General features: G+C 42.9%; 1 protein-coding gene across 2 annotated transcripts in view; it reads right to left on the bottom strand.

Moving 5' to 3' along the window:
* Positions 1–27,608, bottom strand: part of crppa (CDP-L-ribitol pyrophosphorylase A) — a 65,818-nt gene that overhangs the window by 2,996 nt on the left and 35,214 nt on the right. The window contains exon 10 of one of the 2 annotated variants that reach the window (XM_079275758.1): positions 2,474–2,544. In XM_079275758.1, the coding sequence (XP_079131884.1) occupies positions 2,474–2,544 (71 nt within the window). Of the gene's footprint in view, positions 1–2,473; positions 2,545–22,520; positions 23,425–27,608 lie in introns of those variants that run through there. The other variant, XM_079275759.1, reaches the window with a different exon arrangement.

The following is a 27,608-nucleotide window of genomic DNA, read 5'->3' as shown; positions in this document are numbered from 1 at the left end:
TGGCGTCTTGACGCCGACGCATAAGGCACCCTTTATTGTCTGTAGGAGAGGCACCTGGCTGTCAGCTAACTTCAACGTACACCCATTCACGTCATTATTAGACAGTGAGAGCAACAGCGACAAAGTCCGCTAAGTGTGTGAGGGAGTTGGTGCATTTTTAATGACAACGTTATGCCACAGAGTCACTCGAAGTTACGTCTGCAGCTTATGTTACATTTTAAGCCAAACCATGTTTTTTCTAACCCTAGCTAAGGGGTTTAGTTGCTTAGACCTAAACTCCACCATTTCCCAACGTTAACCACATGTTATAACAATAACCGCCAACGCTTCACAACGTTAGCCATTTGTTCCAACGTTAACCACCATCTATCACAACGTAAACTACGTGTTCCAACATCCACCATTTCTCAACGTTAACCACATGTTCTAACAATAACCACCAACGCTTCACAACGTTAGCCATTTGTTCCAACGTTAACCACCATCTATCACAACGTAAACTACGTGTTCCAACATCCACCGTTTCTCAACGTTAACCACATGTTCTAACAATAACCACCAACGCTTCACAACGTTAGCCATTTGTTCCAACGTTAACCACCATCTATCACAACGTAAACTACGTGTTCCAACATCCACCGTTTCTCAACGTTAACCACATGTTCTAACAATAACCACCAACGCTTCACAACATTAGCCATTTGTTCCAACGTTAACCACCATCTATCACAACGTAAACTACGTATTCCAACATCCACTATCACAATGTAAACTACGTGTTCCAACATCCACTATCACAACGTAAACTACGTATTCCAACATCCACTATCACAACGTAAACTACGTGTTCCAACATCCACCGTTTCTCAACGTTAACCACATGTTCCAACAATAACCACCAACGCTTCACCACGCTAACCAGGTGTTCCAGCGTTAACTGCCATCGTTGCACGTTAACCAGGTGTTCCAATATTAACCGCCATCGTTTTTCAACGTTAACTAGGTGTTCCGTTAACCTCCATCGTTTTTCAACGTTAACTAGGTGTTCCGTTAACCGCCATAGTTTTTCAGCGTTAACCAGGTGTTCCATCGTTAACCGCCATCATTTCATAACGTTAACCAGGTGTTCCATCGTTAACCGCCATCATTTCATAACGTTAACCAGGTGTTCCATCGTTAACCGCCATCATTTCATAACGTTAACCAGGTGTTCCATCGTTAACCGCCATCATTTCATAACGTTAACCAGGTGTTCCAACGTTAACCAGGTGTTCCAACGTTAACCAGGTGTTCCATCGTTAACCGCCACCATTTTTCAATGTTAGCCAGGTGTTCCAACGTTAACCACCATCATTTCATAACGTTAACCAGGTGTTCCAACGTTAACCAGGTGTTCCAACGTTAACCGCCATCATTTCATAACATTAACCAGGTGTTCCAACGTTAACCAGGTGTTCCAACGTTAACCAGGTGTTCCATCGTTAACCGCCACCATTTTTCAATGTTAGCCAGGTGTTCCAACGTTAACCACCATCATTTCATAACGTTAACCAGGTGTTCCATCGTTAACCGCCATCATTTCATAACGTTAACCAGGTGTTCCAACGTTAACCAGCACGTTTCACAACGTTAACCAGGTGTTCCAACATTAACCACCATCATTTCATAACGTTAACCAGGTGTTCCAACGTTAACCAGCACGTTTCACAACGTTAACCAGGTGTTCCAACATTAACCACCATCATTTCATAACGTTAACCAGGTGTTCCATCGTTAACCGCCATCATTTCATAACGTTAACCAGGTGTTCCAACGTTAACCAGCACGTTTCACAACGTTAACCAGGTGTTCCAACGTTAACCAGCACGTTTCACAACGTTAACCAGGTGTTCCAACGTTAACCAGCACGTTTCACAACGTTAACCAGGTGTTCCAACGTTAACCACCACGTTTCACAACGTTAGCCAGGTGTTCCATCATTAACTGCCACCAATTCACGACATTAGCCATGTCTTCCAACGTTAACCATGTGTTCCAACGTTACCCTCTTCTTTCATTTCCGGCAGACTAGGTATTCGGTCTTTTCAAACAGAAATGGCACGTGTTCTATTGCATAGCGGGGAAGTGAGATCTGTTCTCAAGTGTTCACTCAAGACATGTTGAGACACTTTCTACTTTCAGCTGTCCACTTGTGATCGAATCACTCAACACACATTTTAACACCAAGTGTAAACAGGGCCTTTGTTGCCTAAACATAACCACACGTGGGACTCAGGATGTGAACACTGGTGTCTGAGTTATTGAAATAATAACTGTAGCGCTTCATTTAGAAAAGCTGCCTCTGAACATAATCCAGCCATTAAAAACATTACTCCTCACTATGTAAACTTTAGCAAATGTAGTAATATATAAACATCAGCTCGAGTTTGATTCCTTTACAGCCCTTCACACCCTCAGTGCCACTTTCTTTTACCTGATTGAAACCTCTTTTGAAGACTGCGTTGGCGTGACACCTCCCTCGCTCTCCTGTTGGTTCTGCTGCACCTGTGTGGGCGGCACAAGTCTAAACTTTATCGTTCTTATTAGCACTCGGCCCCCACGTGGTTTCATCCTGACCAGATGTCTAATCAGACACAGTAACTGAAAACACCCGTGAGGGTGTGCAGAGCATTTCATTTAATGTGATCAAAGATCAGCCAGGCCGTTTGTGACTTTAATTTTAATTATATATAATAACTGTTTTTTATACTAAAATATTTCATATGTGATTTGACCTTTATTGCTCCCTCATAGGTCTACATGGGTTTCAGTTTCTTTTCTTAATTTCCTCTCTGTACAAACTAATTATTATAACAGCAAATACCCATAATGCTTTATTTATAACAGTTATATTAATAGAGCAATCTGAGAAACAAAGCAAAAGTTTCCTCACAGAATATCAGATAATAACAACACAGATAACAATACATTTCTCTCCAAAACAGATATTATGCATTGTTAAATGAGGAGATGCTACATGTAATTAATACATAATATTTGTTAGTATAACAAAATAAGATAAGATAATCCTTTATTAGACTTACAGCTGGAACAATTGCAGTGCAAAAAAAAAGAGGTATTGCTCAAATAAAAAAACAAGACACAATAAATAAGTGAAGAGTAAAAAACCGAATGTAATAACAGACGGACTAATTGTTTGTTTATTGCATTATTGCACAATTAAAATACTGATATTGCACAATCAATCTATTAATCAAGCTGGAGGTAGCTTTTGGACAGTCAACATTTCAGCAGTATTGATTGGCTAACATTTAATTGGGTTTTCCTGCGTCGTCTTTTGATTTATTTCCTCGTGTTTTATGTTGTTGTGTTCTGGGTCATTTTGTGGAGGAGTCCAGTCGTCGGGAGGTTGTTCTCTGTGATGGACTATGAGGCACTTTGTAAAGTGACACCTATCCTATCATATTGACGGTCTAAAAGGCTTTTTCACTGCACTCAAACCTGTAGGGAAAATTGACTGTTAATCTGTTAACATAGCAATTATCGGCACATTTTATTAATGACTTCGGTGTAAAAATGTTGAAAGAGTGCCTCTCGGAGCTGATCAGAGTCTTATCTGGTTCCGAATTAAAAGCTCAATTGGCATTCTGTCAACTCGGAAAATACTGAATACTACCACAACCTATCAATGACAATAAATCCATACATAACACATTATAATACATCTCTACAATGTCACTCTCAACAGAGCTTCTGTGATTAGATTCAGCTGTAATATGACCTGTTGCTCCTCTGCCTACTCTGGTTTCGCTGTCACTGAGGTGTTTTCTGAAGTTGCAGCAGAAACGGTGACCCTTCATCTCTGCTGCTGAAGCGCTCCACGCTTCGACCTGACACCTAAGGGTGCTGCTGACACCTCGGGAGGAGAGCAGGGTGCAGCAGGAGAACAGGGACCTCTACTGGTAGGTGATGAAAGGGATGTGTGATCGTGGGTGAGTGCATGTGAGTGGATACAAGCCTGAAAGCTACACTACTTGCTCATGCTTGTTTGATGTTCAGACGTGTGGATGCAAACTAAAATATATATTTCCATCGTTTGTGAATAAATAAATAAATGGCTTCAGTTGGAAGTCTCAATGAACATCATGACACAAGGCGCTCATGAGTTAAGAGATCATTTTGTGAGCTTATCTCATTCAAGATGCAAGGGAAGATGTCGATCTGTTAAATCATTTACACCACTGACATACAATGTATACAACTTTTATAGAAATGATTTCCCCTTTATCTTAAACTGGCATGCATAATCTTCAGTTTGAGTCATTTTTTGGCAGGATATCCAGGCCATGGTTGGATTAAATCCTTATCTGAGAGCATGTATTACTATTATTATTATTGTTAAAATTTGCATTTAATGAGGAAAATACCATTTACATTTATTGCACCAGATGAGTATTAACAGCAAAATGTACTGTTGACTTAAAGTACTTGTTGGGCAGAATGGCCGTTTTCAGAGTTATATAATTACATATAACATATTATTGGAATACTATGTTTGATGCTTTAACACGTGAGCAGTATTGTAATGTGACTGCTGGAGGAGGTGGAGCACATACGTGATGTACTGTTGGACAGTTTTATCTACAGCAGAGTATCATATTGTATCAATTCATCATTTGTTTTGTTCATAGTATGTTTATAAAGTAACTAATTCCAGCTGTGAGATAAATAAAGAAAAAGTACAACATTTCCCTCTGAAATCCAAGTATAAAAAGCACAACTTTTAGATTTTCAAAGTTGTGCGTAAGTACAATACTTGAGTAAATTCAGATGAATGTAAATCCAAAAGCGGAGCTACGGCGATGAAGTCGTAACTTTAATGTAATGCTATGTGATGTGAAGTCCCAACTCCAGCTGCACATGGCTGTGACGAGCCAACAGCAAAGTTATTCTGCTGTTTGTTTTGACTTGTTTTTTACATGCTGCTCTGATTGAGCTGGCATTCCTCTCCCCCGTCAGTTTACATCCCAGATTGTTTCCGACTGAAGGCATGTTTGAAATCCAGAACTGTTTGCTTGACATTTATCTGCCTGCAAATAAACAGCGCGTCTCCGCAGCAGCTCTCGAGTCGAGGGTTATTGCTGCTCGGTGTCAGTCACATTTAGCTCTTGCCCAATAGGAATCCGGTGACCTCTGCATATTTTGCACTCAGCGGGGTCACCGGCTGCGCCTCCGGGGAACCGTCCCGCTCGCCCGTCTCCTCTCACGCTGGGAAGTGGAGTTCCCAAGCATTTCCCCCGACTGTGGAGCAGAACAATCCCATGTCGTCGCCCAATCAGGGGACTGGACGGCATGACGCATGGCCGGGACAATAGGAGGATACAGCGGCATGCCGTACGGGTGCAAACGCCCCCCTTTTGTGATGACGACAGGGTTAGATGGTTATACAGGGTCAATACCCTGAGTTTAGGCCAGCTGTTGATACACGCTGACCCAAATGTGGAGCTCTCACCCTGATAATATTTAAAATGTGTTGCCTGTGGATCAGATCCACGGAGAGTCACGCTATGAGCTGCCCCAGAGCCGAGCGTCTCTGTTGCCTGTGTGCCGGGACATCTGTTGAAATCATAGCGGGACCCCGTCCCGCCCCTGTTTGCAGTTGCCGCGGCAACGGGTCAGTGTGCAGGAGGCAGAGCGGGGTTTGGTCCGAGCTCGCTGGGACTGAAGAGGAGGCGGCGGTTTGGACGGGATGGACGGCGTTCAGTTCCGGGGCTTTCCAGAACCTCCCAGGGGCTCCATTAAAACAAAAGGAGGAGGAGGAGGTGGGACTTCCTGTTGGAACGTTACAGACCAACCGTGACCCCAAAGGAACTGCAACTTCTGATGTGGACAGAAGGCCTACAGTCACAGGACAGTAATACCAAGCGTATCTATTACAGAGGTTCTCCATCGTGCAGCACCGCCTCTGCTATTCTGAGCAATTTACCGCAACTCTAACCCGCTGCCAGATTATCCTCCACTCAAATAACCTGTGACCGTAGCAGACCTCTGCTGGTGACCAATTGGAACTGCAACAACATCCCATTAGCTTTCCCATTCCATCCAAATGTAGCGCACATTTTAAATATCATGCTTCTTTTCAGGTTCCAGGTTCACTCTTTGGGTTTCTAATGGAACATGTTGACATGCTTTATTGTTCAAAAAACACATCATTCTCAAACTGGCTGTCTTCATATACCTGTATTCTACTAACTGTCTGAAACACTCCGGTTTCACGCCTGTGTCTTTTAGCCCCCCCTCCCAAAAAAGCCCCGTCTGCTCTGATTGTTCAGCATTTCCATTTTTCCACATCTTGCTGGTTTTGATCAGGCGGCAACATCCGGTTCTGCCGAGTGAAGCCGATGCAGAAACCTGCATTCTCTCTACTGACCATCAGGGGGCGACTCCTCTGGTTGTAAAAAGTCCGATTTCACGGAGGTCTATGAGAAAATGACACTAAAAAAATGGTAAAAATGAAATGCAAATGAACGCTGGTTTCCATCCACTACTATTATGTGAATATAAGAAGTTTGTTCAGCGATGGTGGCGCTAATGCTCCAGTCGGGTGCCATTAAACGGGCGCATTGAGATGATGTTAATTTAAGAGCTCAAATGTTGACAACATGGAAATAGGAGATGGGGAGATCATGCGTGTGCGTGTGCGTGTGTGTCTGTCTGCAGCTAATCTCGTATACTGCTGGACATATCAGATAAATATTTTTTGCACATTTATGACTGTATGTCACAGGACCTCCCGTGGTAACGGTGATTCACAATTTTTGAAAACATATTTTATTGACTGTCATAGAGTGCTGACTCCCTACTCCACTCAGGGGGCTGCAGTTGATCAACAGCTACTTCAGTTTCAAGGGATTTCCGTCAAATAGCTACGTTGAAAACAAGCCTCACACAGTCAGACCACATTTTGTCCTAAAAAAAAAACGACATCCATAGAAAATTTCATTTTGAAACCACAGCATTTGCAGATTCAAGCTCGGGTAGTTATCTTGAGGAAAAAGCCCAGCGTTGCCAACTCTTTTCCAATGAAAGCAGCAGCATTCGCTCCGAAAGACGCTAAATCAAGTGAGAAAGTCGCCAAGTTTGCAACACTGACAGCCCGCCACTTCCGGCCTCCCTCCACAGCCACTCCCCCAAAATCATCATTATGAACGTAAACAACAAGCATGGCACAGTTCGTCTTCACAGCCGTTAAACTAGCAGCTTGTACGAGACTCCGGTGTCGAGCAATGAATGCATGGTCACAGTGGGATCAAACTGATGAACAGGCAGGTAGCCCATCCGATGATTGACTTACTATAGTCCTGCGACAGCCCCAGATACCAGACTTCTTCTTTTTTATATCCGCACGATATATGTTATTATCCACTAATATAATTCACAAGATGATACGATGTATAAATCCCTGTTTTTGTTCATTTTGCAGCCATGTTGGCTGTAAGGGAGCCTGGAGGGACATTTAAGTGAGATTGCGCTCTTAGTTTGGTGTTTGTAGTGGGAGACACACCTTAACTCTAAGTGCACTTCTCTAACTGTTCTCTTTAGGACACACTGTTTATAAAGTGTCTTTGTAAAGGAAATAAAGTGATACGTGTAATATTTTACAACCAAATAAATCACTCTTGAATAAATTGGGGATATCTTGGCATAATTGTCTCCGATGATCGTGAGGTTTATTGTTCACCAGATGTTCGGATGATGTAAGAACAGATTCACACATTCAAACTTCTTTTTAAACTCTTTTTGTCGCTTTTGAAGATGGGTTTGTGCCGTCACATGTTCTGTGGTTTCATGAGAGACTTAACATTTGAAAAAGGGGGATTTTATTTGGCTGCTTTTCATTCCATCCTCCAGCATGAGCTGCATTGTTCACAGACAGCCGTGGAACTTTTTTCTTGTCTTTACGAATCCCCGGGGAGCCTGGTGTGTGCAACCTTTTTTTACAGCAGACATTTGGGGCTTATTAATATTGACAATGGCTAAAAATGTCTTCTGAGGGCAGGAAATATACTTAAAGTATAGCCTTGTACTAAAAACAGCATCATGTAAGATGCCTGTAAGATCATAATAAAGATCATATTTAGATTTTTGATGGATATGGATTTCCTCTCCTGAACTGGGACCAAATGTACAGCAACGAGTCTCCCATCCCACAGGAATCCCACAATGCATTTGGATTTGTTACGTCTTTACGTGTTTCTGTATTTAGAGTTCACATTTTGAATGAACACATTGTTTTCATGAGACAAGTTATTATCTAATAAATGGACCTTCAGTTGAGATTACTTTGTACTGCAAAATGTTTTGAGAAATGTTGCATTTTGCATTTGTGACATGAATCAGCAACTTATTATTATTATTACATTGTTTTTGAAGTTGTGGCTCAATCATTCCTGTTAATAATACAGTAACAAGTTAACACAGTGACATCTCAAAGAAGAAGATCGGACATCTTATTCAAAAGCAACAACAAAGTTTGACTGCACGTGTTTCTTGCTCGGACAAACTATGAAAATGAGACAAAGTCATCTTTTCAAACGCGTATTCTCCAAAGAGTGTGAAAGAAGAATGATCATTAATCACAACATTAGAAGTCTGTAACGTGATGTTCTGTGATCACGCAGCTCCATTTTCCTTCTTAATGGAGTGTGTTACACAACATGTGTGTTTATCTTCCACCTGATTGATCCTCCGTGAGGCGCTGATTACAAGCGACTAATTACACACACACACACACACACACACACACACACAGAGAGTTAAAAGACACACACCATTAAGAGGAGTAAGGAGACACACAAGGACACATGCAGTAGTGGAAGAAGTACTCGTATCTTTTAAAAGCCGCTCAGTTTAAAAACTCTGTTACACGTCAAAGTCTTATTTAAAGATTTCACGTTAAGTAGAACAGCAAAATATACTTAAAGTATTAAAGTTAAAGTTCTTGTTGGGCAAAAGCGTTTGTTTAACGTTGTGAAACTGTCGCTGTTAACGTTAACATTAACTTTTAGGCAACAAAATATACTTGGTTAAGGTTAGTAAAAACATGTTTGTTTGTCTGACAGAGTAACGTAAACTACGGACGTAACGTGACGGGGCTCTGCAGGCCGGTCTCATCCAGCATCTGCAGCAGTACCTGCGGAAAATAATGCCCCGCAATTTGTAGAAACATTTTTTCCGTATGTTATCCGTTCGATCTTGAACGAGGAAGCGTTAAGACTGCTAAATCACAAAAAGGCCGGGTGGTGAGGGGAGCGATCCTTCAGCCAGGAGACACAATTTGTTCCAAAACGAGAAATCAATGTTGTTGTTTTTGTCACCGTACTTGTGTACTTTACGATCTTTTCCTAAACCTAACTAAGTGGTCGAGTTGCCTTAAACTAACTTAAGTATTTAACAATATATTTCTAAACCTAACGAAGATTCCTGTGAAGATTATTTAGAAAATGAGTTTGAAGTGGAAATTGACACGCGTTGCAGGCTTTTGTAGGAAAAGGAACGAAAGACAGTTGAATGAGGGGACGTTGAACTCTTTGGCATAACGTGGTCAGTAGAAATCACTCAACTTTTGGTTTCACATGGAACATGAACGCTGGTCCTCACCACATACAAACGTACACAAACATCAGCTGCTCTGACTGTTAAATAATGAGGCTGATCTGTAAAGTAACTAAAGCGGTCGGATAAATGTGGAATAAAAAGTGCATTTCCCTCTGAAAGGTAGTGGAGTAAAAGCTTAAAGTTAAGTTAAGTAGAAGTGCACTGAGTAAAGGTACTTCCTGCTATCACCACTGCACACATGTACGACAATACCTGATATTTAAATGAAAACATATATGCCTAACACACACATTCACATACTGTACACACACCCAGGCAAAGACACACACACACACTCAGGCGTGGGTATAAATACAGAGATTCCCTGCCTCGTTCTCACACACACACACTGACAAACACAAACACACACATTCCTGGATTCCAGCTCGTGGCGGGTGTGTTTACATGCCGCCATCACTTCGCGGTCTGGCGCGAGGCATCGAAAGTGATCAGAAATCGGACCAACAAAAGGCCCCGGCCAAGCCGAAGAGTAAATAAGTAATAAATCTATCCCACATCAGCGGGACGTTTCTCTGTAAACACGCTCTTTAAGAAGAAAAAAAAAAGGAGCGCGCCGCGGCGTCCCGTGTGGATGGGAAGATGGCCGACATTCCTGCTGCTCTCCACAAGAAAGAGCGGCGATAGAAAAAGAGCCGAGAGTTTACGGGGTTTTTTTTGGCCGGTTTCTCTCGGAGCATCTGGTGACTTTAATCACAACAAAGCACAATTAGTCAACGTCGGAGAGACGGAGGGGAGGCGAGAGGGAGGGTTTCTGTGGGACGTGTGAGAAAGACGGAGGGAGGAAGAGCGAGTGAAAATGTGTTTCCATCGGGCCCTGGACATGGAAATCATAATGAGAGTAAATCTGCTCGGTTTATGACAAGTAGGTCAACATTTATCTCCAGAACACTGCAGACTGACAACTTTCCTCGGCTACAGAATCAACGGATGTTTTGAGGTTTGTAATAAAAAAAAAAGATCTGAAACATCGTGTTGTGACGAATCGACAGGAGTCACTTTAATCAAAGTTTGCGGAATGTTTTTCAAACGTTTATTTATTTTTCCCCGTAGTGTTGGAATCTACGCTGGAGGAAGCATGTTTCAGCAGAAACAAATGTTTGGCAAACCGACGGACATTCATTCCCTGCTTTGCTTTTCACTTTTTCATGTGATTTTTCATTTCTCTTTCTTAAAAATGCAACTGATTCATATGAAGTTGAAATTTGAAATCTGGATACAGTTGATACAGATGTTATTCTTTACAACAAAAACACATTTGCAAATGTATTATATTCTTATCAAAACAGCATAAACGCATTGCAGAGAAGATCAAATCTGACATAATCAACTTATGAAGCTGCATTCGCAAAACGTTGCCGATTCACACCAATCAGATGCAATCAGAGCAACATCAGAATGTTATGTATCTGTTTTGTAAGAGACTGTGTACAATATTAGATATAAATGTTACCGTTTGTCCAACATTCTTTCTCCTTTTTCCTCTATTTTTGGTCACCACCACCTCCTGGCATTAAAAGCAAACACACAAGATGGTCATATAGCTTTAATGCTTGTATTTGTATGTTTTCTAATTATTATATATTATTATTATATAATCTCTCAATGATCTTTCTTTACTTCCTTCTCTCAAGGGCTCTGTAACTATTGTTTTTAAATAGCTTCCTTGGTGTGGCGTATGATAAGTGTTGCCTCTGTGCCCCCCCCCCCCCCCCCCGGCTGATTCAAGAGGTCACACATCAGCATGGCGACCATTTCACTGGTCGACATCGGGTCTGTTTAATAGAAATGGAAAGAGGCTGCGATCAGTTTGACACTGATCCCTCGCTCCCTTGTAAAAGTTGCACTCTTAACTGGACGCATGCAATGAGGTGAAATTGATCGTAGCAGAGTGGGTGTGAAATATACGCGCAGCTCTCGGCCACCTGCGGGTCCCATGCACCGAAGAGAGCCGGAGGTGAAGCGAGGAGCAACAACCCCAATAACTTCTACGGCTCAAATTAGCATTTAAAAAAAGAAGCCCCCCACGGAGCTATCAGCACGTTCTGCCCCAAAGAGACCCTAATTATCAGCTCCGAGAGTTCAGCCAAAGACTGAACCTCATATGTCAGCGGGAGGCAGACGGCCACGCCTTCATACCGTCATAAAACACCGTCATAAAATAGGCCTTGATGACATAAAACAAAGCGATTGGCTTTGACGTGGGAGGAGATTTGAGCTCATTTGGGGGTTTTAACAAAAAAAATAAAAAAGGGAACCCGTGCTTTACGGCCTGCTTCCCCCTCTGCGCTACAGGTCGCTGGATTTATTCCCGCGTCTCCGCAGCAGGACATAAATCATCCTCGGACTCTCTTTCTTCTGCTCCCTCTCCCCCCCTCCCTTCTTTCTCTCTCTCCCTCTGAAGCGAGGGATGTGGCTGTCTGCAGGACAGAAGAGTCCGGCTCTCTGCCCTCCGGAAGAATTAGGCCCGCAGACATTACCACATAGGATTTTGCGGTGCGTAGCTTTTCAAAAAGGGGGAACCAGTCCTGGCTCCACCACTGGTCCCTCTCCATCGGGCCTCTTTCCCTCACTCTCTAATTAGATTAGCCGGGTCCCCAATCTGGCAACATGGCTACCTACGCAATATCTGGTCTTAAGAGGAGGAAAATACCTAAATGTTGGTCAGCATGGTATTCTGTTAGGCTCAAGGGTGTGCTGACAAAACGACTTGGGTAATGAAGACGTCGGAGGTGAAGGAGGGAGAGAAGGGAGAAGAAAATTTACAGCCGAGCTCTATGAAAAGTGCCGGGCCGACCGAAGGCTTGTGGTCGGGGGGGAGGAGGAGAGCTGGCGGCTGAGGGTGCCATCGCAGGTCGGGTCAGTTCCAAAACAGCCAATTAGGCACTCAGGGGCTGTTGCATGTCAGTAAATATCACCCGAGCATGTCGCTACTTAGAGGCCTCGAGTTCAATTGCAATAAAAAATGTAAAAAAGCAAAAGTGGATCTTTCAGTCAGGATGACGGGACCACTTTGTGTCTGCTTCAGCATCTTCAAGTGTCTCAGCAGAAGGCTGTAAAATATCACAGGAAGTCATCGAGCCAACCGATGACGCCGAACTCAAAGCCAACGTTTTGAACGGTTTAGGAGCCTGAGAGTCTTACAGGGACGCTGTATTTCTGTCAGTACGAATGCTTAACCGATTGCCAAACAGATGATGAAGAAATATAAAGAAAACACAAAGTCGGCCTGTGCAAAAAGGAGAAGAGAAGAAAAACAAGAAGGCGTTAAAACTGAACGAGGACGGTCAAACGGCCTTGGGTTAGTGCGCAGAAAGATACAATAAAATGAAGCAGTAACATCAGTAAAGTGAATTCAATTTTACTTTATGTTGATTATAATAGATGTTGATTGAATTAAATTGGTTTTAATATTGACTGATGAATTGCAGGTATATTTAAAAAACAGCATTTTATTCAATAATAAATTCAAAAGGAGTGTATTGTGCACTTTTATTTTAAAAGTACTGCTATATGAACAAAAGTGCAATAACATTTGGTTTGCAAACACTTTAAACACATAAGGTTATTTTTAACAGCAGTAGTGTCTCTACACAGTAGCAGTTATAATACAGTTATAATGATTCTGATAATAGATATTCAGCCGGTGTTCACAACTTTATCTTCATGTGTGTAATGGATGCAATTCGAAATCTGAAACCTATCTACGTCATGTTTTTTCCATTTTTTTTTACGTTTGTTAAATTCTCAGTAGCGATAAATAAATGATATGCTTATTATACATATATATTATTGTTACACATATATACAAACAAAAACACTTTCCTCTTAAGCACGATGCCGCCGAATTTGGGGGCTCTCGGGGGGAGGGGGGCTCATAAGTAGAGTCCAGAAATTGCTAATTTTGATAGCCAGAAGTGTACACGTGTATATTTCATTTACAGGACGTATGGGCAACGTATGGGCAACACGATCATAGAAGTCACTTTTTACACACTCCAAACACAACTATATACTACTCATATCAGCATCGAGAAAATGTGTGATAAAAGGATGAAATCATGGCCAAAAATCTGCGTTATGTGTGCTTTAAATCCATATTTGCACCACTTAGCTCGGAGCTAGCGGGCTAATCCGTACATCGATTAGCATTAGCATACGATACAGAAATCATAACTACCTTCGTCTTTTCTCTCCGTTGAACCAGTATAAAGCTGTGAGTGGTCAAGGGTACCATGGCGCTGGTCTTCAGCCGAAAAATCCTTGTTTTTTTGTGATGTTTTATGAAATATTAGTACAAAAACATCGAAAATAATCAGTTGTAGCGGTAGCGTCATGGACGCCAAGTGCTTCCTGTTTACTTCCGAGCTGTTTCCTGTGGAAGGGGGGGTCAACCCACCTCGGGCCAGGGGTCAGACATTCGGCCAATATAATTTTACGCTCGGGGATAAACGGCACTTCTTGCAACGTTAGTCGCTGAAAGTTCTGTCAATCAACACCAAATTCTACACCCGCCTTCCTGAGACTGTGACTCGTCGAATGAATGAGATCGACCAATCATGGAGCCCAATACACACACATGAAGTGAGAAAATCCTATGGATGACTGCCAGAAACATACTCTGATGATATTAGGAATCTCAAAATGATTCCTAACAGCTGTATTTGGATCTATTGAATAATATGAGTGATAAAAAAGTGAAATAGATCCAGTTATATACGATATAAAAGTACAATGTAAGAGCTGCAACAGCTGGTTCGAAAATGATGACCTCGCGTGACCAGAAAGAGACGGAAAAGACTCCACATAAACAGCTGTTCAACGTTGCCGGCACCTTCGATGCCGGCGTTCGATTACCTGTCTTCTACAACGTCCGCAAACCGCCGTGCGGACGCGTGGTTGAAGACGCGACCAGCGCTCTCCGTTCTATAGTTTATGTTAACTCAAAAGAAAGGTGTATTTTTCTAATTCAATTCTGTATATTGCATTATTATAAACCCTTTATAATTATAGAGGTAACATGGGTAGTATGAGTAGAGGAGTGAAGCAGGGCTGCCCCCTAAGTGCTGCGCTATACATCCTCGCCATAAATCCTCTCATTAAAAAAATAAACTCTGACAAAGAGAACTTTATCAGCTCATTGTCAGCATCACATGTTTCAAAATCTGGAAAACCAGATGTATAATGGTAATAAAACAGACTGTAATGGACGGCAACAGGGTGGTGAAACATGTCCTTTGTTGGACTTTTGACAGCACTTTTCTTGTATCTGTCTTTGTCTTTGTGTTCTTATGTTTGTATACTCGTGAACCATGTATGTGTTTGTGGAAACTGTAGATTTGATATAAATTAAATGAAGTTTTCTGAAAAAAAAGAAAAAGGAAAGTGGCTGAAGGGGAGAACGGGCGAGTGTTCTCTAAAGGCTGTAATAGAGACCGAAACACATAAAGGACGTCAAGGGCAGTTACCAGGAGGCAAACAACAAGCTTCACCCGGTTAAATCCTCGTTTAACTTTAAATCTTCTTTCATCAAACATTAAAACTAGCTTAATGACAAGAAAGGTTCAAGTTAAACCTCTCTGTAAACGTTTGGCTCTGCTGTGAAACAAGTACTTTTATTACCGAAACATAACAGTGGACCACCACTATAGAGAGGAACAGACATGAATGCATCAGCACCTCACAGACTGGAGCAGCCGTCTCGCTGCTTGTGTGGGTGGGAGCTGTAATGGGTGGACGTCCTGTCTCGCATGGAGGCGGCTTTGATTGATTGGCGCCGGAGGAGTGGAGGAGCAGAGACGAGCAGCCAGGATGGATGAGGAGGGAGGAGGAGGGAGGAGGGAGGAGGAGGGAGGAGGAGGAGGGAGGAGGAGGGAGGAGGGAGGAGGAGGGAGGAGGAGGGAGGCGCTGAGCTCTGCTGATATTTCATCGTCTGAATCACGAACACAGAACCCAAAACCCACAGCTGCTTCCAACTAACCCCCCCCCCCCTCCGCCGCCTTCAGCTCGTTCTATCAACTTTATTGGCAACAAAGTGAAAGAGAAATATTTCACAATTTGAGATAAGACATCAGTGTTTGTATAATCTCTTCTTCCTCCTCTATCAGCAAGCGGTTCAGGAGCTGAGAGGTTCTTTTCTTTCTTTCCACTTTTCAGCATCATCCTTTCTTTCACTCTTCATCCGTTTTTTCATTCCTTCCTTATTTCCTTCCAGTTTTCTGCTTCCTTTCTTTCTTCCTTCCTTCATTGTTTCTTCTCTTTCTTCTGTTTAATGATCCATCCATTTCTTTCCCTTTTCTCTCTCCATTCTTTCCATTTCTTTCCTTTCTTTCCTTCCTTACATTTTTTTTGCTTCAGTGTTCCTTACATTCTTTCTTTCTTTCCATTCCTTGTTCCCTTCCTAATTTTCTTCATATTTTGCTTCATCCTCCTCTCCTCCTCTCCTTCCACCTTTCTTTCCATATATTTTTTGCTGGCTTTTCATTTCCTTCCTTGATTCCCTCCTTCCTTCCATTTGTTGTGCTTATGCCCTGTTTCTTTCTTTCTTTGCGTCCTTCCTTGCTTCTTTCCTTTCCTTTCTTATTTAACTCCTTCCTTCTGATCTCCTTTCATCCCTCACTTCCATTGTTTTAATCCCTCTTTCCTTTCCCCATGCCTGCCCTCTCGTCTCTCCACAGTTTCTATTCACAACCTGTAAATAAATGTTTTCCACATTATTTATTCACTTTAACGCTCATACTGTCTGGTGTTATGAGCGTGTGGGACAGCCTCCATTTATAAAGACTTACAGCCAAAAGCACAAAGAAGAAAAGTCCGGATGACTCATCGCCTCCTCTTCTCCTGATGATGGAGAACCCATTAACCCGCAGCACCCGGCCGCCTCCGAACACAAATAATCAGCTCTGATGTGCCATCGCGTCTTGCCGCCGCCATAATTGTAGATAATTGTTGGACCCAATTTGGACCAATTCACCCTATTCCTAAACTCTGTTGCATCTGATCAGGGCCTTGGCAGCGGTAATGTAGACAAGGTTTGGACCTCAGAGCTGCTGAGTGAAGGAGTCCACAAGGATTACACCAGAACGCTTCTGATCTCAGACTTATGGAGAGCAAAGAGTGCCGTGATTGAGTACATTATATTAAAAACATCTCTCATTTAGTGTTGGTATATTTATGACACTACTATTGATATGTATTTATTAAATGTAATGTGTAAAGGTTTCGTGCATATGATGAACCTATACTGTACAGTATACTTTACTTTAGACTTCTGTATGAAACCCGCCACTCAACACACAGGCGTGGTGCACCGCAGCACCACATCGTGGCCCCCCGGGGGGCTCCGTCCCAGGCTGCAGCCGGCAGATGAGGCTTCACACCGACTGACCGGCTGAATCTCCATTTCCAGCAGGTTGTTTCAGAGGTAGCTGTCAGCGAGGGTCCTGCTGAGTCTCATTTACAAGGCGAGCCTCAGCTGTGCGTGGACCAGTGACGGCTCAGGAGGGGAGAAATGTGGAATTGATTTGGCCCTCAGCAGCGGTCAGCGAGTGGGGGGAGGGAGGAAATATGTGGGAGTGGGTACGGGGGCCGGAGAAGACGGAACATTTAGAAATATATATGTTCTACAGTTGTTTGGTATTCAAACACGACCACGCTGAAGGAACGTTATTCCCCAACAGTGTTGATCTCTGGCAGCTTTTCCCAACATCTGCCTGTTTGTTTCCCGGTCAGTGCTCTGGGACATGATGAAGCGCACACACTCCTGGATTCTGTTACAGAGTCATGAAATCCACAAATTCCCCTCCAGCTTGCTGACTGCTGTTTAGAAATGCAACTGTTATTTTAACCCAAACCGCAATATTTTCCAAAACCTAAGCAAGTGATAGCGAGCAGCAGCGGTGAGTTAGTGAGTTCAGTAAATAAAAAATAAAAATGACGCGATCATTGTGTTGTAGTTTTGTGATACTTTCTGTTTCAGTATATTTCCTAAATACTTACTCAAGCTGTTTTATTTATAATAACGTTCACATTGCGCACACGAAAAAGGGTTTAAATGTGAAGTAACTTCATCACAGTCTCACTGCAATGTAACAGAAAACTCGGATTATATGTGATTGAACTGATGCATGATTTAGAAAAGGTTCAATCATTCAGTGGCGGCAAATGTCCAAGTAATAAAGAGCAATATACCAAACAATGTTTTTTTTTACATGAAGAACTTAATGTTTCTTGTTTTATTTCTTTGATCTCTGAGTGTGTGTACGTGATGCTTAAATCCACTGACAGAAAGAATGAGAAAGCTGCACACTTCTAACGCCGATGAATTTATTTCAACCAACAAAGATCAACTTTTTATTTCAAATTTACGACATAAATAAATTACAAATCAATACAAATGTGGATCGTTTCAATCGAAGTTGTTTTTCTGGTTTGTACCGGTCGATTCATTGATCAGGTGGACCTGTGTTCAGTCTCCTGATTGTCCTGATTCGTATCATTTTCTAAACTCACACCAGGATTTAACAGCGAGCACATGAAGGCCGCATAAACAAATGTAGCTTTTTCTCAACATCATCACAGTGACCACCCCCCCCCCCCCCCCCACAGTGACCTGGTCTCTAAACCTCCAGACCACCGAAATCACAACTTAAACCCCCCAAATTCTGCATGAACTCATTTCTCCACACACACTGACATCATTCCCGACATGTTTACACTTGTGCGCAGTGATCGCTCCAACGTTTCATCTGAAGAAGCTTCACCCTGTTATTACAGTGATTGTGGCCGCACGGGAGACAGCACACCTGCGTAGAAGTGCTTGGATTTGTCGGTTCGACGGTTGTGTATTTGTTTTAAAGCCACCATGAAATGTGAAAGTAATCTCCACCAGGTGGCGCTATGCTATCCGCACGTGCTCCTCTCTGATCCAGGTTGTTTGAGGAGCTTTAATCTGAAGTGACTTCCAGTGCTGCAAACATTAAATACGACATTCATGTTTTTATTGTCGGCATTGGTGGGAATTCATGCAAAGCAATTTGTGTTCGAGCAACACAAACAGACTCTGAACGCCACTGATGTCCAACAACATCAGAGCGGGTTTCATGCTCCGGGATGCCAGACAATGTGGGCTCACTATGACTTCATCAGGTCAAATTCCTGAACACCTTCCCTCCCGTATTCATCGCTGCCTTATTGTACTTGGCACCCCACCTCTCGCAGCTTCCTGGCCCGTCCAAAGTCCTCATATTCTTCGGTCTGCTCTGTTGACCTCCTCGCTGTGTTTGTTTTGTAGTCTCCAGGAAGAAGGGCTTTCTTGTGGCTTCTCTCAGGCGCTGCTGGCATGGACGCGCCGCTGTGATCTGTGATCCAGATTTGGGAATCCTTCAGCCGGGGATGAACTTAGGGCAAGAGAATCTAAATTTAGGGTTGTCACATTGGTTTCAAACCCAGGAAAGACTGGAGCGAATGTGCTCTCATTGGAAAGGCACACACACACACACACACACACACACACACACACTTCCAAGGCCGTAATCAGAGCTGCGGTTGGCTGGTCGGGGCGACGACGTGCCGTCTGAGCCTGGCAGACCTGCAGACCGTCAAACTGTGGGATCTGGCTTCGGTCTGCCTCTCTGGAGCCCGAGCTGTGGTGCTATCTAAACAGGGTCCTGGTCTGAGGTATCAGCCAAGGCCCCGTGGCTCTGGTTAGCATTGAGCTAGCTCGGCTCAGACACTAACAGCAGGAACAACCAGGACTGAGCCATCGGAAGGCAGCTCGGGTTAATCTCAGCCTCAGGAAATGAAAAAGATGATAGATGTGCGTTTCAAAGACAACTTTGAAATCAATCACTGGACAGAGGGCTTTTTTTGAGATTTGACAGTTGAGAGATGAAGAGGGAGAGAGAGAGAGAGAGAGAGAGAGAGAGAGAGAGAGACGCAACTAATGTCTTCATCCAGACATTGTGGTTCATGGTCAGCGCCTTAAACCCCTAAATCACTGGAGGAGACTTTGTTGTCCCCGTTTACACTGAAATAACAGACTGATCACTTCAAAGAATGTCTAAAAAAGACTTATTGTGGATAACCTTTATTATATAAGGACAGAAATATCACCCAACGGCTGAATTGAGACTGAAACTTTATTTGTCCCTCTAGAATACAATCACTGAGACAACACAACGCAGCTCAGCATAGAATGTAGAATAAACTGACTCAATCGTTCACTTAGCGATGTCAATGTGCGTGGACACAGTATCTTTTGTCACGGTAGATAAAAGAAGATATGATTTTATGTATTTCATTCGTCCCTGTTGTTTATTTACACCTGCTGTTTTTGTTTTTATTCTTACATTACTTATTTATTTTTGAATTTTGTAAATATTCACCTGTAAACGGAGAAGAGGTAGATATGAACACACTACAATACTTACATTAAGTAGGCAAAATATATTGTGCAGAAGTACAACAATGAGAATAAACAGCTGGTCTAAATATGCATATAAATACAACAAGTTACAATTGAGAACAACAAATGCTATTTATTTACAGCCTATTCTGTTCATAAGCAATACAATTAAACTTCTGTAACTGTGTTATGTTTGTTGTTGTAAAGTCTATTGAGACACTGGCATTCCACTTATAAACTTACTTATGAAGAAGAACAATAGAATAGATGGAGCAGAGTTTGGCCGATTGTTTCTATCCCCATTCCTCCACAGAAGTACTTCAAAGGACAGTTAAAGATTTGTTTTTCAGTCCAATCCTTTGAAAAGCACAGTAATCCGTGTATTTCTACCACAAACAGCTTCAGTCTCACCAAAACATCTGAACTTCCAGAGCAATATGCCCCCTAGTGGAGAGAGAACGTCTCACACTCACATCCCACCAGATGTATTAACAATGTATTAACATTAATGTCCACCAGGGGGCCCTACACCCAAAGAAAAGCATCGCTTATCGTCTTCAGCACAGCCTCTTGTCTCCAGCCATGTGAGTGGCATTGATGAAGTACTTACATCCTCCTCACCTGTCTTTTCATGTGTTCATGTCCGGGTCACAACACCTGAATCACTAACCCCCCCCCCCCCCCTTCAGTTCCTGACCAAAAAGGAAACATTTACTTTTATCAACCTCGGAGATGTGAAAGTAAATTCCAAGATGAGTCAGCACCGCGTCCACAGTGTCTGTCTTTAAATGATAGTCAGACGCCAACATGAAACATGAGACAGGTGTTGCTTGCGGTTATCATTCCTCCCGTTCACACATTCATAATATCAGGCTTCAGCTTCCAAAGTGGGTTTTTTAGTTGTAAATGACCTGTTCTCGTTTCCTCAATCAGTGTTTCATGTTGAAGTTTTCTCCTAAATGAACAGTAACTTTGCACAGAAGCGGGACGCTGGAGTTTGTCCCTGACTGACTGACTTATTGACAAAAATAGTCCGTTACAGTGCTACAGTGACCAGCTTTTTTAAGGAAATGACTGATATTTAAAAAAATATGAAACTTTATGTGAATGGGCACAAGACAGGAGAGGGAAGTCAGACACGTTTTAATGGGATTTGTTGAGATAAATATCGATTAAAGTAACAAAACAAAAGGACAATCCTGAATGAATGAATAAAAAAATGCAGATGTGTTGACTTCACACCATTAGCTGCTGGCAGCGCTCATCATATTCCACTGTGGGTCACAATCTCCAGAGAAAGCCCTGAAATAGAAGCGTGTACATTGTTGTGAGGAGTTCATTACAGGAGCCTGAAGATGCCTCGAGGCGGCTCTCCGTCAACAGTTGGAATTCCACCGAGCTGCAGAGGACGGAGAGACGCAGGAAACTGGAGATGCCCTGGAAGTGTGAGAGGTGTACACAAAGCGCCGAGGCCTTTGTGGCCGTCTCAGGAATGTTCCGGCATCAACACTTTTAAGGTCTCTTTGATGGGCACGACTGTTTTCAACCCTTTCCTGTGACAAGTACATGAACCCTGAGGACAGCTGCTGTCACCTGTGCACACAAAGTCAAATATTTCTCCATATTCAGTGATGCTTCACAGATGGAACAAGTGCATTTCCTCAAATTAATTCAAGTTCATTTTCCCTCTGGAGACATTCGACTTCTCCTCAACATATTGCACTTTCTACTCCACTACATCCCTCTGACAGCTGTAATCACAAGATATTCTGCAATGTAAACAAAGCAGAGAAGCTCAGATTACGACACACATCCCAGTAGAGTGACTTCATTCTCTGCTCAGGACACCATCAATCCACGACATCGTCACATGACAAACAGCCGCTTGCCACGATATTAATGTTCTAAATTTCAAATTTAGCACCTTTCAGATGTTACTTTCAACACGAGATGAATATCGCTGGTGTTGCTACATTTTTGGGAATTATCCAAATAAGATTTCAAGAAAAAGAAAGCCAAATCTAAAAAGTCCAGGTGTTAATGAACAATGTGGCCAAGAGTGAGTGAGCACTGCCCTGTGTTTATGGAATGAGGGTCAGACAGGTGAGAGGTCAGGTGATCTGCTGTGAGGACTTTGATCTGGTGACCTGGGTGAAACAGAAAGTTGACTTATTTTGTCACATTCGTCACGTCGGTCGTTAGTATCGTGACTCGTTGGTCCCGTGATCAGCTGGTCACATGACTCGTTCATCACTCCGTGGTCCCATGAGTCGTTTCCACGATCGTTTCCCAAAACGAACCAAACGCTCGTGTTGCCCAAACCTGAGGAAACGGAAGTTTATTTTGAAAAGACTGAAATCTGAATATTTTGCGATTTCTGAATAAAAAAAATCAAAAGAACATTTCCAGAAATGAACACTCGTACGGTACAATATGCAGAAGACAAATATGCCATTTATTGTTTTAATAAGCAGTTTTCATGGAGTAAAAAAATATAAACTCCTTATTACATATTAGTGTCGTCATTAAGAACTACATCCAGTGGTGAAAGCAGTGGTTATGACACAATACAGTCGTTTGTTCAATGTGTTTATTGTGCTGAATCGTCACCTGGTTGTATGTGTTGTGGTGTCTTCATTAATACTCACATCACTGCCGGTATGAATAGTTTCAATAAGAAATATTTGCATTCCAGTATGTAGCATTTTCGTGTTGTTTATTCATCACGCCCCATTTTCCCAAAACTACATTGTAAAGCAGCGGGACGGTGCAGCATTGACAGATTTTGAATCAATGCAGCCGAATCGCACGCTTCACCCGGTCGACTCTGTGTGAGGCTCAGCAGAGACGAACACTGAAGCACATAAAAACAGAGCGATGGCCGCTTTGTGTCCTACAGACGCTAGAGGGGCCGTGTGCATCAGCATCTGAATAACAACTTTACCATCAAATATGTTCATAACAACCCACCTCCTTCACATGATGCTGGATTACAGTGAAGACTTGCTTCGTCAGCAGAAAACCTGCGTTACAATGGAGTAAGAGCTGGACATCGAGTTTGAAAGATGTGGGTGTTTACCACGCAGGGAGGAGGTTGTTGTGGATATCTGGAGGTTGAAAGTCGCCACACTTGAGGGCAGCACGTAATCGTGGGAGTGCTCCTTTTAACTGTTATTGATAAAGAGATTTGAAACGGTCTCATTGCTGCAGAGTTCATGAGCTGATGCTGCTGCTTCCCTTCAGGCCTGCAGAAGCTGTCCCACCAGGGCGGGGCTCCTCTCCCGGATCAGGGCCGACGTGATCTCAGCGACCCTCGATACTGACCTCTCCCAACGTTCTGTGTCCTGAGAGAGCGAGAGAGAGAGAGCGAGCGAGCGCGAGAGAGAGCGAGAGAGAGGAGGAGGAGAGACAAGGCGGACCCGTAAAACTACAGACTCATTACATGAGCTCAGCACTGAGACATCTCCACGCACATTCGTTCACGTTTATCTCACATTCTCCCACGTGTCACGACTCCCGTGTGAGTCATCCGTGTGTTTGTACACCAGCAGCATCCAGTTGGCGTCAGCAGCCAGGTCAAACTAGCGTTGCTAAGGAACGGGCCTGTTGGGAAGGAGTCATCGATGGTTTGGCTGCACGAACATCTCTCACGAACAGTAGATGAAAAAAAGAAGTGGGCAAGGTTCCAAATATTCCATTTTCTTTCAAAAATGACGACACTCGTGAGAATATCCCGGACTCTGACGTCTCCTCATGAGAGAAGAGCTGTGAGGTCAAACACACACGGAATTCACCACATGTGATCTGATTGTGGAATCAAGGATCCTCTCGTGACTCCCGTGTTATTGTATGTTCAAATCAACAGACGGAAACAATTTACCAAAAAGAGGGGGGGGGGGGGCGCAATTAAACTTTCCCTTTTCCTAAATTTGTGTTGATGGCAAGTCCTCTGAAGCTTGTGAACCAACAGGGCTACTTTGAGCTCTACGGTGCATGATATTGGACAGATCTACGCTGAACCACACGCGAGGCAAGAGTTTCTTTTCAAGGCGAACTCTACTGTTGTGGTTGTTTTGTGACTCCTCTCTTCTGCATCTCTTTCTTCTTCTGTTCTCGGCAGGCCGCCTGCACGATGCACTTTTAATGGTTTTCACTCGCCTGACTCCATTCCTCAGGCCACACAGAGACTCCCGACTTTGATTTAGTTTCTCGATGAGGCCTAGGAACGAGCCGTTTTCCATCTTTCAAAGGCACTGCAGTTCAAGGAGCTTTACTTTTTGTTCCTCGCGTAGATTTATGCTTCATGCTCTACCTGGACTTTCTGCACAAATGGATGGTGGACTTTAATAAGGCTTTTGACAAAGCTTTTGATGTATAGCAGCATGCATGAGGGAGAACATATAAAAAACATTTTCATTTCTTGAAACTTTTAAAAGGTTCGAGAGAACTCAGCAAAAACAAGATGTTTAACCACAGAGAAGAAGGGAAGGAAAGGCCTGGCATGGATTCTGGTTTCTGCAACAAGCAAATAGTTTCACATACATTAGTTCTGCATTCATAAAACATTAAACTTACATGATGGTGAGTCTGTTATTCTTTTATATATTTCCACAGTTTTTGTAATTCTTGCATGTAGTTTACAAAGAAAACTTCAGCAGATTTACTGTGAAAATTCATAGCAACTTTTTTTAACAATGGGTCCTTGTTTTTATTGATTTTGCCCCAAACAATATATGTATAAAAGGGTCTTAAATATGCACTTGATGGCTACATGCATGTTAGATTGACTAGATGAGGTTAAAGCTACATGTCCCAGACGAAAAAGATGAACTCGTAACCTTATTTGGCTGGTTACTGTAGCTTACAAATCTCCACCGAGTGCACCGATTGGTCTGGCATCGTGACATGAAACAGCAGTTCCTCCAGCCAATGAGCCCCTTCGGAGGGGAAAACGATTAGCGAATCAGCGACACGGGAAATCTGTTGGAGTGACGCCAATTACTGTCGGACTGAAGATGGAAACGAAATGTAACGAGTTGAGAATTCTGTCAGTTGTCAGATAAATTAAGAGAGAACTGCTAACGTCACCTTGAACTCAGACAGACAGTTCACAGCTAAACTGCACATTCAACTCGTAGAATACATATATGGAGGACTACGGTTTTGAAACCTCGAGTTCGGCATTTCCTTGTTTTCTTTGTAACAAGAAACACGAGAGGGCGGAGCTAAGTATGCTGAATAAGTCATTTTATTTTTAGGCAACCAAAATGTTACGATTAACTTCCATAAACTGAAAAGACGCAGAGAAAGTGTTTAAGTTCTAAGATAAAAAACATTGACAACTCTCAGACCAGACAACTCCTGTTGTCAGACCTGTCAATCACAGTAAGCCCCGCCCTAAAGCATGCCCTGCTTTATGGTCTGTGTGACTCTAAATGGACCATAATGTACTAAATGAACATCATGCTGTATTGAAGAAGACTTGAAACTAGAGATTGAGACATAAACTCATGTTTACAATGTTTACTGAGGGAATAAATCAAGAGAGAAGTAGAGTCATTCTCTCATAGACTTGCTGCAGAGACCCATAGTTTGGGTAATAATGTCACTGTTCAACTTTGAAGGTTCCGTCCCCGTCTGACATGTTGTTGATGATGTCACAGTACATTCAGATCTTTCATTCAGAGCAAAAGACGCTTTTAACAGCTGTCACTTTGACCTGTCGTGGCAGGAAAAGTGCAGGTGTAACTAATGACCGTAATGTCTCGTTTCCATTTGGGTGTTCCAGGAAGTCGTGACAGCGAGCCAGGACGGACGACACCAGAGACCTTCATTACTTGTGCTGCTACGAGATGTCAAAGACATCTGCTGTGAAAAAGACCTTTTACTTTGGCGAGTACAGTGTTATTAAAACAGACCAAAACGATGGCAAAACCTACGACAACTGGATCCAAGTTGTATTAATCGTAATCATCCTTTAAAAACGGGATTGGATTTGACGTCACCGACCAATCTGACACTTCCTCTTCTGGGTCCGTCATCAATTTCATCGTCCAGCTCTCAAAAGGCAGGTTTGCTTAGAGGGAAATCAAATAATTGAAGAGAGATTTTCACAAAGCTTTTAATGTCCTAACATCCACAGAGGGGAACATAAAAATATATTAAAAGTAAATCCTTCTGAAATGACAAAATAGCGATGATTTGTGATCCGGAACATCCTATTCAACATGTCTTCAGCTTCAAAATGCTTTTGGCATTACAACTATGTGTCAGCGGTTTTAACACATTTGGAGGAGTGTGTGTGATCAACTCCTGGAGAAGAAATAAGCTTTTCTCTTGCTCCGTCCTTTCTCCATCTTACAGACTAACTTCACCGGCTCCTAACAGCGCAGTCTGTGCAGGAACCGGACGGGTATGTGACGAGGTGTGAGAGCGATGAGCGTGGAATCGGGCCCGGCCGTGGTTAATGGGAGCTAGAGACCCCGGCATCCAGAACTCTCGGAGCACTCCTCCCCTAATGAGCAGCAGCGGAGGAGGGGAGTCAGACGACACGGATTTTCCACACCAAACCGACTGAAGGGGGGAACTGGAGTACAGATCAGCGACTCCAGCCTCCTCGTTGATTAAAGCAACGCGGAGGAATGAAAAAAGAAAGGACGATGGAATCAAAATATGATCGCTTTGAATGCGCTCCAGAGGCATTCTCTGTCAGCTTCTGCAATATTTTCTTTTTTTAAATATGCTTTTTAGATCTAAAATTGGCGAAATCTTTGAAGACTCAAAGGAAATGGAGGGAAGGAAAAACAGCGAGGCTTTCCCGTTTTTCTATAGGATTTACCCAACTCGTCGTTCTGTGGCTTAATCACAAGTATGAGGAGATCCAGTACATCTGTAAGCAGCCAACAGAAAGCAGCTGATAGCACAACGTTACCACATATCATCAAAATATGCAAAGATTCAACAGTGATCAATGATCAGTCAGGGGCTCGCAGAGAGAAATCAAAGCGTCCTAGAGTAATCTAATTGCATCTTTTCATTGTTTACACCACAGGCAATCAGATCAAAGCATTCCTCCGATTGTTATCTGAAAGAAATTGCGTCTTCGCACGGAAAGTATTTCAGATGTTACATGTGTTCGGAGGAGCTAAAACAGCACGGGGCTGATAAAAGCGATGAGCGCGATCGTCGGTCGATTACCACCCAAGTGCATTGACGAGGACGATGGGAAAGTCACGAGAACGCCGGGCGTCTCGGGCATATTGAAGACAGCTACGGCAATCAAACCACAGCCAATGACTCTATTACAGAGGCCTGTTTTCTCACAGGCAGAACAAAAAAGAAAATACTCTTGCGTTTGCACACGAGAAAATAAGAAAAAGCAAGTCGAGATCACCAAGGAGGATCAAAGTTCTAAGCCCGTCTAAGCCCGAGCGCTGAATTATTTCCAGCCCAGATATGCGGCCTTTGAAATATGAAGCATGCTTCATAAAACGGCATTATTCAATCAAGCCTGCACAGTGGAACGCAA

Source organism: Melanostigma gelatinosum (genome assembly GCF_949748355.1).
Source record: "Melanostigma gelatinosum genome assembly, chromosome: 9".
Taxonomy (NCBI): Eukaryota; Metazoa; Chordata; class Actinopteri; order Perciformes; family Zoarcidae; genus Melanostigma; species Melanostigma gelatinosum.
The sequence above is the reverse complement of the archived record's forward strand: the minus strand, read 5'-3'. Positions and strand labels throughout refer to the sequence as shown.